The sequence below is a fragment of the Myotis brandtii genome, unplaced genomic scaffold (genome assembly GCF_000412655.1).
Source record: "Myotis brandtii unplaced genomic scaffold, ASM41265v1 scaffold82, whole genome shotgun sequence".
Lineage (NCBI taxonomy): Eukaryota > Metazoa > Chordata > Mammalia > Chiroptera > Vespertilionidae > Myotis > Myotis brandtii.
In genome coordinates this window covers 7,549,351-7,561,743 of record NW_005371324.1, presented here as the reverse complement: position 1 = coordinate 7,561,743, position 12,393 = coordinate 7,549,351, and the positions used below count along the sequence as shown (strand labels likewise).

At 37.5% G+C, this 12,393-nt stretch overlaps 1 protein-coding gene across 1 annotated transcript in view; it reads left to right on the top strand.

The window, feature by feature from the left end:
- Positions 1–12,393, top strand: part of PAWR (PRKC, apoptosis, WT1, regulator) — a 52,114-nt gene that overhangs the window by 17,509 nt on the left and 22,212 nt on the right. Inside the window, exon 3 of the mRNA XM_014531679.1 lies at positions 7,975–8,009. Within this exon, the coding sequence (XP_014387165.1) occupies positions 7,975–8,009 (35 nt within the window). The remainder of the gene's footprint in view (positions 1–7,974; positions 8,010–12,393) is intronic.

The following is a 12,393-nucleotide window of genomic DNA, read 5'->3' as shown; positions in this document are numbered from 1 at the left end:
GGCTGAAAGCTGGTTTCTGGTGTTTTGTTTAGCTTCTATATTTGTTACAATGTTTCTTAGAGTTGCAGCTGAGAGGCCGGCAAGTCAGGCGGGGAACGTTGGAGTCCGCAGTCACTGGAGCAAGCAAGCCTCCCTGCTCGCTTTAGTGCATGGCTGCCGGCCGCCATCTTGGCTGACAGTTAATTTGCATAAGGATATGCTGACAGTTAATTTGCATAAGGATATGAAGGGTAGCAGTCGTACGCTAATTACCATGTTTCTCTTTTATTATTGTAGATATCACTTTATTGAGTCACTATTCTCTTGTTTATCTGATGGGTTATACCCTGTTACCATCTGTATTTATTTTTTATTGGTGCTGTAACAAATTGCCACAAATTTGGCAACACATTTTTTTTTAAATTTTTTTATTGCTTAAACTATTACAAAGGGTATTACATATGTGTCCTTTTTCCCCCGCCCTTGACAATCCCCTGGCCTCCCCTACCCCCCAGTGTCCGTGTCCATTGGTTATGCTTATATGCATGCATACAAGTCCTTCGGTTGATCTCTTACCCTCCTGCCCCCCAACCCTCCCTGGCCTTCCCGCTGCAGTTTGACAATCTGTTTGAGGCAGCTCTGCCTCTGTGGCAACACATTTATCATCTTACTTTTTTTTAAGTTGGAAGTCCTACATGGATCTCATTAAAATTGAGGACTGAAATCATAGACTAAAGTCAGGGCTGAATTTCTTTTTGGAGGCCTTAGGTGAGAATCAATTTCCTTTCCAGCTCTTAGTGGCCAGTTGTCCCCTTCCTTCTTGAAGGCCAGCAATGGTGGGTTGAGTCCTTACATGGTGTCATTTCACATTTCTTCTTAGTCATATCTCCTTCTGCCTTCTGTCTCTCTTCCACTTTTTTTTTTTTTAAATATTTTATTGATTTTTTACAGAGAGGAAGGGAGAGAGATAGAGAGTTAGAAACATCAATGAGAGAGAAACATCGATCAGCTGCCTCCTGCACACCTCCTACTGGGGATGTGCCCGCAACCAAGGTACATGCCCTTGATCGGAATCGAACCTGGGACCTTTCAGTCCGCAGGCCGATGCTCTATCCACTAAGCCAAACCGGTTTTGGCTCTCTTCTACTTTTAATGACTCTTGTGTTTACATTGGGCCCTCAAATAATCCAGGATAATCTCCCTGTTTAGAGTTGTTGATTACAAGCTTAATTTCCCTTTGCTATGTAACCTAATATGTTAGAACAGCAGTTCTCAACCTGTGGGTCGCGACCCCTTTGGGGGTCAAATGACCCTTTCACAGGGGTCGCCTAAGACCATCGGAAAACACATACATAATTACATATTGTTTTTGTGATTAATCACTATGCTTTAATTATGTTCAATTTGTAACAATGAAAATACATCCTGCATATCAGATATTTACATTCCGATTCATAACAGTAGCAAAATTACAGTTATGAAGTAGCAATGAAAATAATTTTATGGTTGGGGGTCACCACAACATGAGGAGCTGTATTAAAGGGTCACGGCATTAGGAAGGTTGAGAACCACTGTGTTAGAAGGTTTTAGGGGTAGGATGTGGACATCTGTGAGGATCATTATTTTGTCTGCCACCAAACTATCATTATTTACTTTGTTATTTAAATTACCCCAGATAATTTGAGCTTTTGTATTTTTTTGCCACATCTCCATCATTCTTGGAATACTTCTTTGTTTCCTGGTATAAGATGTTGTGGGCTCATCTTTAGCTTTTCTACCTCTCGCCTTGGAAGCAACCATTGCTCTAAAGAGACTTGATTCCTTTTACTGGAAAATGATATTTTGAAGCCAATATCTAGGCTGTGGGTAACATGTATATCTTGTGTTAGTAAGATGTCACTATTTCTGCCCTAACTGGTTTGGCTCAGTGGATGGAGCGTCAGCCTGTGGACTGAAGGGTCCCAGGTTCCATTCCGGTCAAGGGCATGTACCTTGGTTGCGGGCACATCCCCAGTAGGAGGTGTGCAGGAGGCAGCTGATCGATGTTTCTCTCTCATTGATGTTTCTAACTCTCTATCCCTCTCCCTTCCTCTCTGTAAAAAAATCAATAAAATATATTTAAAAAAAAAAGATGTTACTATTTCTAAACATTAAAGAATTTAAATTTAAAAAAATGTCACTATTCCTAGTTCCTCTCTATGTGCAGACCTGCAAAATATATGCATGTCTATGTATGTGTATATATGTATATCTATCCATATAGATATTGAAACTAATTTATACCAATAACTCCAATTCTAGCCTGATACCATCAGGTTTATTCTAGTACCTGTACCTCCCTTTTTGTGACATTGAGAAATCTATTTCCCATTATTCTGAATATATTTTCTTATTTGCTCAATTCCTCTATATGTAAGCTATCTCCCATTGCCATTCCTTCCCCACACTTAGGCCCTCCTCGCTGCAGGTGAGTTCTGACCTCCCCTGTCGCCTCTCCCTGTGAACACTTGCCTCATTTTCTTCAGGCTTGGACATCCTATGCCAGGCTGCAGGATGCTGTCCATACCGTGCTTGATTTCTGACTCCTCATATCAGGGCACCCCCCTCTCCTTGTCACACTGCTTAGTTCTCCTATCTATCCTGTGGCAGGCTGCTCTTCCCTAGGGTCTTTGTCTTTGTTCCTGCTCAGACTCTGAGACTGCGTGCTGGATTGCTCTCCCATGGGGACGCCTTGTCAACCTGGTTAGGTTTTAACACCTCTAGGCCAGGATGCCTCTCTGTGGACACTCTTCATCCTCATTGGGCTCATCCTTCTACATAGATGTTCTCCGTGCCCTGCAGGGACTGTGAATTCCCTACACCAGGCCACCTCTTTGAGGGCATTGAGGGTGTACACTTCTGGGACCCTAAAACCCTATCCTGAGCCACCTCCTAAATTGATGACCATCACACTCTGCTTGTGGTTCTTGATTTCTCTGCATGTGACTCCCTTTCCGACTTTGTTTCAGGACTGATAGTCTGCCTTCCCTTTCCTGCTTTGTAGACACCCACCTTATTTTGCACATCCTCTGACTTCTCAGTCCAGGCAAGTCCCTGCTGCTGTATGGACGCTCCTCTGTTTGCTTGGACTCTGATTCTCTATGCCAAGCAGCTCTTCTTCATGTAGGGTTTCAGTATTTCGATACCCACTTAATGACTCTAGGACTGACTTATTCAGGAAAGAAAGGGATTGTGAGTTTTTCTCTTTTTTAATCTTTGTTAATTTGATAAAGTTGTCTTCTCATTAGTTATTTTATCAGTTATATACATTACAGATATTTTATTTTGTATTCATCTTCAACAGTCTGTCTTGCTACATTATGTATAGGTATTTTAAGTCAGTCTTGAGGGCCAGTTAGCATGTTACACCATAATTTTACTGGGAGCTATGGCTTTGTTGCTAATTAATTCAATAACTTAAGTATTATTTTGCTATATGTGATTTTTTTTAAAAAAATCTTCACCTGAGGATATTTTTTCCGTTGATTTTTAGATAGAGTGGGAGGGAGGGAGAGAGGGAGAGAGAGAAACATAAACATTGATGTGAGAGAGACACATTGATAGGTTGCCTCCCCACATGAGCCCCAACCAGGGTCCAGGGATGGAACCTGCAACCCAGATACCTTGACCAGGAATCGAACCTGAGACCCTTCTGTGGGCAGGCCAACATTCTAACCACTGAACCATACTGGCCAGGGCATGTCACATGTGCTTTTATACTTGTTTAATACTTGACTAGTTATGATCAGCCACTGCACCTGTAAAGACAATGTTTCTGGGATTTCCTTATTGACCACTCTTAGCTTGAATATAGTAGAATATTTTGTTTAAACTTATACAAAACAGTTTGTGCTTTGCCAACATTTTCTAAGCTCTACATAGTTCTCTTCCCCTTCCCTTTAGTAATATAAACCATCCCATTGCAAGGAAGATTATTCCAGGAAAAGTATATCTTAAACCAGTTGCATAACAGGCTTTGGGATTCTTTGAAGGTCTAATTACATAGTCTTTGAAAAAAAATTTTAAGACCAATATCAGTCTTAGCACTTGTATTTTCTTTTTATAAAGACTTTTAAAAATGTATTTTTATTGATTTCAGAGAGGAAGGGAGAGGTAGAGAGAGAAACATCAATGATGAGAGAGAATCATTGATTGGCTGCCTCCTGCACGCCGCCTACTGGGGAACGAGCCTGCAACCCAGGCATGTGCTCTTGACCAGAATCGAACCCAGGACCCTTCTGTCCACAGGCCAAAGCTCCATTCACTGAGCCAAACCAGCAATTGTATTTTTTCCTTGAAGTTTCCCTGATAGTGGTATTTCCTCCACCCCGCCTCCCGTCATATTTAGAATCGAATTAACTATAACAGTAATTATTAAGTTGTCACCCTTTGCTTGGAAATCTTGTGGCCACAGAAATATAGAAGCTTTTGGTTAAAAAAATCTAGGGTGGAATTTACATTTGTATAGAATTTTGTTTTAATATGTAGAAACTTCAAGCATTTTCCTCCTTAAAATTCGAAGGGATTTTTTCGCTGCACAATAAGAATTGCTTTTTCTAGCTAACATTTCTTATTCAAGATATGCCAAATTTTCTCTTTTTCAAAAAATATAGAGATCACTTTATATTCCATCTGTAATTATTGATTTTAGAGACACATTATAAGCAAAGTACTACCCTTTCGAAATTCTCTACTAATACTAGTATAGTCTATCCAATTTTGGGAACATTTAATTTTTAAGAAATGTAATTTGATTACTAGAATCACTGTAAAGTAATATTTAGTTACAAATTTGATAATCTAATAAAAGAACATATTCAAATCTACCAATAAAGAGTAAATGTAAGTGTTATCTGCCTTCATCAGATTTTTAATTATTGGAGTATTAGTTATATAGAAATAAGGTTACCCAGTTAACTGCCATGTGTCTAAAACGAAAACCATCCCCACACGCCACGATATTTTGAATTTAATTTAAAAAATCAGTTTGTAATGAATATTATAAAAATAAATATATTACAATTCAGGTGTTCTTGAATATTTTCAGTTGAAAAGTCTCACGAAAAATGATTTTATTTATTTATTTAATATATATTATTGATTTTTTACAGAGAGGAAGGGAGAGGGATAGAGAGTTATAAACATCGATGAGAGAGAGACATCAATCAGCTGCCTCCTGCACACTCCTTACTGGGGATGTGCCCACAACCAAGGTACATGCCCTTGACTGGAATCGAACCTGGGACCCTTGAGTCCGCAGGCCAACACTCTATCCACTGAGCCAAATCACTTAGGGCACGAAAAATGATTTTAAAGTTGGTCTATAGATGCTTATGGCAGGCAAATATGGTATAAACTTAGTTGAGATAAGTTTTAAGTGACCAGTTTTTAAAAAAACTAAGAAATGTAGAAAAGTTGTACTCTTTAACTTTCTGTTACTATACTTAACTAGAAATTTGTCTGATACTGACTTTCATTTATAGTTGGACCAAAGTATAAAATTAGTATAATGCCACTAGAATTTAGTGTTGCTGAAAATGCCGTCCATTCCACATTTCTGTATTTATTAAAAGTCTGCTCTAAAACTGCATTAGTCAAAGTTTAACCACATTAAGGCAATGCCTATTTAAGCTTCAGGAATATTATTTATTGCCAGGTTGTTATACCATTTCAATCTATACATCAGTAACCCACAGATCAGTAAGTCCAGTAAGGGCTGTTTTTATCAGCAGTTCTGCTTATTCTATTTCAGTAAGCAGTAGTTTGGGTAATCAAGGTGATGTCATGTTTTGAAATATGTTAGTTATAATTAAAATGAGAGCCCTGGCTAGTGTGCTCAGTAGTTAGAGCGGCAGCCTGAGCCCAAAAGGTTGAGGGCTCAATTCCCAATCAAGGGCATGTACCTGGGTTGTGGGTTTGCTCTCTGTTGTGGGAGGCAACCAGTCAATATGTCTCTCATATTGATTTTTTTTTCTCTCGCTCTCTCTCTTTTCCCTCTGTCTTTCCCTACTTCCCTCTCTCCCTTCTACTCTCTCTGAAAAGCAATGGAAAAAAAAATCCTCTAATGAGGATTATCAAAAACAAACAAAGATATATGATGTTTTGGAATTTAGGGCATTATTAGCATTTTTTCTTATGCATATTTAGACACGTATCATTTAAGGTGTATGCCTTAGTTTTAGTTCATATAGAATAAGATTAGAGAATTTTTATAAAAGAAAACTTATAAAATGTTAGTTGAACTACTGTTTGTGAAATTTTAGGGGAATAAGTTCCATATGAAACCATTATCAGCATTCAATAAAATGTATTTTGAGTGGATACACATAAGCTTAATATGTCTTTTTGCTTTATCTGAATAACCAGTGATTAAACATTTTAACCTAATTATTATGGTTCAAAAATAACCTAAAAACTAAATTTTATAAAGTATATTCTTTGTTGGTATTCACTAGAGATTTCATATTTTTATAAATAGGAGATCTGTTTCACATGTTTGCTGTACAGAGTACCAAGAATTCATCTGCCTTATCTTTACGGGGTGCCACTCTAATGACAGGCAAATAAAGAAACTATAAAGCCTGATTTTCCACCTTTTTCATCTCATGGCACACTTAAACTAGTTACTAAAATTCTGTGGCACACCAAAAAATATATTTTTTTGCTGATCTGACAGAAAAAAAAAATAGGTATAATTTTGATTCATTCACACCAGATGGCTAATGTGTTGGCTGTTGTCATTTTTTAAATTTGACAATCTAAGGGAAAAGAGGTCAGTGCCCCTGACTAAATAGTCAGGTATTGCATGTTTTAAAATTTTTTCAGCACACTGTTGAAAATAGCTAGTCTAAAGTTTACTTTGCCTAGCAAGTAAAGAATAGCTGATGCCCAAGGGAGGGTTACAATGTCTTTGAACCAACTGGCAAAGCATGGCTTCCCCAGAGGTAATTCTGCTAAGTCAAGCCCACAGACAGCGGTACCTCTAGTGTCCTGTCACCTGGTTACTTCCGTTAATGGGTTAATTACAAAGGAGTTGTGCTAACCATTTTATTTACCTATACCATTTAATTTCCACAATAATCCAATAAAATAGACATTGGCTGTTACTCCTTGTTGAAGATGAAGAAACTGAGACTGATAGATGTTATATAACCTACTCGTAGTACTGGCACTTGGATCTAAATCTTAGTCTAACCATATGGTTTGCTGTACTGTTCCCAAATTGATGTGTCCTTTATTGCACCATGCAGTCAGTGCTCTCAGTCTGGAATCTGGTCATCTTATAAAGAGAGGTTATTCTCTGACTTTAATTATATCTGAAATTTTTTCATTGTAGGGTCTCTCTTAGAGACTTTTAATGATTAAATAGAAAAAAGAGTTATCAGTGTTTACAAGACACTATTTAATTTTGACCAGTTTTTATAAAATGATAATGTAAAAATATTGGGAGAGCCTGGGCAAGATAATAATTTTCCCACCCCAGTGATTAATATTAACAGCAATTTTTTTTGTACTTTAGAATCAGCATAAAAAATACATTCTCACTTTTTATTTTAGCTGTCTTTAAAAATGAGCAATGGCTATTAAATATATGGTGAATTGTAGCCTTGTTTAAAAAAATGAGGCCATAAAAAAAGACTGGAAAGGATTATAATTGTTTCATATTTTAATGTTTATTGACTTTCAGAAATATTTAAAGGTGATGGTTGATGAATGATGCTTCCTTTATTTTCTTAGCTTTTATATAATTTTTAAAAAGTGATTGGTTTTGTATGAAATATCAGATGTAGAGTCTTGTTTTGTTTGACCAGCAGTGCAAATTTTTTAAAGTAATGATAATTGTTCTAAATTATTTTCTTTCAAAATGAGATATTTTCTATCAACTGTTTTATGTAATCTAGAATCGTGTGCTTGCACACACATTGAAACTGATATGTCATTATTTTTATTTTACAGGAGCCATCTAGAACAGTTTCAGGCAGATACAAAAGGTAAGAATCCTTAAGTTATGACTTACAACATATTGTAGACATGAGTGTAATGTCTGTCTCACCATGGCTTACCTAACTAGAACTGTTTTGAGCAGCTTTCTGAAAAATAAGAAACCTTTATATTATGCTTTTAAAAAGAAATTACACTGTAAGTAGGAGTGTAATGTCTGTCTAACCATGACATATTCTGGCATACCTTGCAGTCTTTGAAACTGTGTGCACCGTGAATTTGTATGGGGCTGATGAACTTAGCAGAATATAAACTTAGGATCATTTTCCCTTATATGTTTAAACATTGAAAATACCACCTATATTAATTAGCTTGGGCTGCCATAACAAAAAAACCATAGACAGGATTGCTTAAACAGAAATTTATATTTTCACAATTCTGGAGGGCTGTAAAGTCCAACACCAGGGTTGCTATGATGATTGGGTTCTGATGAAGGTTGTCTTCCTGACTTGCAGATGGCTGCCTTCCTGCTTTTCCTCAAATGGTGGAAAGAGAAAGAGTAGCTGCTGTGTCTCTTTTGATAAAGACACTAATCCCATTGTGAGGGCCCCACCCTCACAACCTCAAATAAACCTAATTACCTCCCAAAGGTTCCCCTTTCAAATGTACCATTACATTGAGGGTTAGGGCTTTACCATGTGCATTTTGTGGGTTTGCAGTTCAGTCTTAGTTTGTTCAGGCTCCTATGACCAAGTACCACAGACTGGGTAGCTTATAGACAACAGAAATTTATTTCTCATGGTCCTGGAGGCTGGCAGTCAGAGATCAGAGTGCCATTTTGTTCAGGTTCTGGTCAAGGTCGTCTTCTGGGTTGTTGACTGACAACTTCTTGCTCTGTCCTCATATGGCGGAAAGGGCTAGGGAGCTCTGTAGGGTCTCTTTTATAAGGGCACTAATTCCATTCATGAGGACTTCACCTTCATGACCTAGGCACCTCCAAAGTCCCCACCTCTGAATACCATTACATTGGGCATTAGTATTTTGGCATGAATTGGGAGGGGAGGAGGTGTGAAGTAACAGACATTCAGACCAGAGTAAGTCCATAGCACCACCTCTACACAATGAGTAGTGCTTTTACCAGAAAATGTGTTTTAGTGTGTGTGCACATATATAGGAAGAAAATCAGAATTCGGTATGAGAAGTTGTTTAATGCAGATGCTTGGGATGTTAGGTTTCTTCCCTATTGAAGCCATAAAGGTTGCAGAAGATGGGCTCATACTTGTGCTAATAATTATGGAATAATTATAAATCTTATCAAGTACTTTTAATGTCCAAAATGCTTTACATAGAGACCTCATTTAATTCTCATAGTTATCTTATAAGGTACAATATTTAGCTTCATTTCATAGATGAGGGGTTAAAGAGGTAGAATAATTTTGCTGAGGTTACTAAGCTAGTCAAGTGAGGAATCTAGATTTGAACTCAGGCGATCTGACTTCAGAACCCACATGCTTGCACATGACCATTTCCCTAGATTTATATGTATAAGACCTTTGTTTTCCTGTACGTGTTGGTTAAAGTTTAAAATATTTGGTTAAAAGTTTTGTTTATTATATCTCATCTAAAATAAAACTTTGATTAAGAGGAGCTCTAATTTTAATACTCAGTCATCCCCCCTTACCAGCAGGTGTTGTATTCCAAGACCCCGAGTGGGTACCTGAAACCATGTGTACAGAATCCTTTATATACTGTGTTTCCTCCTATACTTGCCTACCTATGATACAGTTTAATTTATAAATTAGGCACAATAAAAGATTAGCAGCAACAATTAATAATAAAATAGAACAATTAGTATCTATACATATAAAAGCTTAAGCAACCATCTGACCATTCACGGTCTGACTGGTAGCTATGATGCACAATGACCACCAGGGGTTAGATGCTCCGACTAGTAATTATGACGTGCACTGACCACCAGGGGGCAGACGCTCAATACAGGAGCTGCTGAGCTGCGGTGACTTGGCAGCTGCGGTTCTCGGTTGATGCACCCGGAACCAGAGAAGAGGGAGCCCGATTCCGGGTGCATCACCTGAGAAAACCTCCCTCTAGCAATCCGGGGACCCCTCAGGGGATGTCAGAGAGCCGGTTTCGGCCTGATCCCTGCAGGCCAGGCCAAGGGACCCCACCTGTGCACAAATCCGTGCACTGATCCTCTAGTACTATAATAAAAGTTATATGAATATAGTCTCTCTCTCAAAATATCTTATAGTACTATACTCATTCTTCTTTTGTGATAATGTGAGATGATACCATGTCTGTGTGATAAGATGAAGTGACGTGTATGATGTAGGTATTGTGACATAGCATTAGGCTGCTATTGACTTTATGGTGATTTTTAAGAATCACTTTATTGCTTCTCTGTGGTGTGTCGGAATTGTCAGCCTCACTACTCTTGGCTTTGGGGCCATTATTAGGTAAAATAAGAGTTACTTAAACAGGAGCACTGTGATATCTCAACAGTCAATCTGATAACTGAGATGGCTATTATGTGACTGGATAGGTAATGTATACTAGAGTGGACACACTGGACATGTGGGTGAGTCACATCCTAGATGGCTCAAGATTTCATCACATTACTCAGAATGGCTTGCAGTTTAAAACTTATGAATTGTTTATTTCTGGAATTTTCCACTTAATATTTTCAGAATACAGATGGCCATGGGTAACTGAAATGGAAAAGTGAAACAGTGGGGAAGGGGGAATACTTTATTCTATCGAAATCACTCTTATCTTGAACGTCTCTCACATGTTCACTGACTCCCTTTTTAAAATGTTTAAATAACTTTGAGAAATTATAGCCATCGCTCGGTATACTTTGGGGATTGGTTCTATCTAGGACCCTACTCAGATGCCAAAACTTGGGAATACTCAAGTTACTATATAAACCCATGGATATTCTCCTGAACACTTCAAATCATCTGTAGATTATTTATAATAGCTAATACAATGTAAATCCTATGCAAGTAGTTGTTATGCTGTATTGTTCAGGGAATAGTGGCAAAAAGTCTGTACATGTTCATTATAGATGCAACTCTCATGGATGGGCCTAACTACATAGCACACATCAGCAACAACGTAACATTTTTTTTTCTGAATATTTTACGTCTAAGGTTGGTTAAATTTGTAGATGTGGAGCCCTTGGATATGAAAGGCCTGTAGTTGGAGATGTAGGGAGGTCATGAAATTTCTGAAACTCCAGGTTTAGGAAAGATGGATCAGTGTCATATTTGTAGGTTATTTTTCCAATGTGTAATTTTCTTAATAGAATGTTTTCTTGGTTAAGTTTATAATGCATTGGTTAAAATAAAATTATTTTTAAAAAACTAAGAGAGATTGTTAGATGTGTAGCTGTGGATATCCTGCTTGGTATGATATCTAAATAAAACCTTTTTTTTAAAGGCAAGGTAGTCTGAATGACTTGCAAAGGGCAGGATTAGCCAGGGTGTATAATTTACCATTCTTCTTAAAGCATGTAATTTAACCGTTAGGAATGGCACTGATTAAGAAACAGGGGAAGCAAGTTAAGACAGATAATACATTTTATCATTCTCACATAGTAATTAACCGGTCCTTTTGTTTTCACAAATTTTTTAATACACTTAATTATTTTATTAAGTAACATTTATGCACAGTGATAAGTGTGCTTCTAAGTTGGCCTCCCCTCTAATAACATTAATAGGTTACATTTATGTAGCTTTTAATGGTATATAGACCACCTGCACATACCTTACCTAACAATAGCCACATCGGGCACCTGGACAGGCATCTTCATTCCAAAATGAGGAAAATGGTTTTAGTTCCATGAGTCCTTTATTATACCACATTCCCTCTGAGCAGAAATTAGCTAAGTTACAAGAGAGGAAATATTTTTTTTAAGTTTTTTAAGTTACAAGAGAGGGAAATTTTTGTTCATATGCCAGAGCATTGGACACATCAAGATATGAATATTAGGAAGAATTAATGTTATCTTAGCTGAAATGTAGGTGCAAAATTCTATTTCATATATATAATGTTTCATGTAATTATTGTCCTTCTATAACTATAATTCATGTAGCTTTATCAGAACTTTTCTTCTCTTACAATTTTTTTTTTTTGCAGTTACTGAAAATGATCAGGGTAGAATTTTTATACAACGTAGAACTGTTTATTTATTTATTTATTTTTTAAAATATATTTTATTGATTTTTCACAGAGAGGAAGGGAGAGAGATAGAGAGTTAGAAACATCGATGAGAGAGAAACATCGATCAGCTGCCTCCTGCACATCTCCTACTGGGGATGTGCCCGCAACCCAGGTACATGCCCTTGACCGGAATCGAACCTGGGACCTTTCAGTCCGCAGGCCGACGCTCTATCCACTGAGCCAAACCGGTTT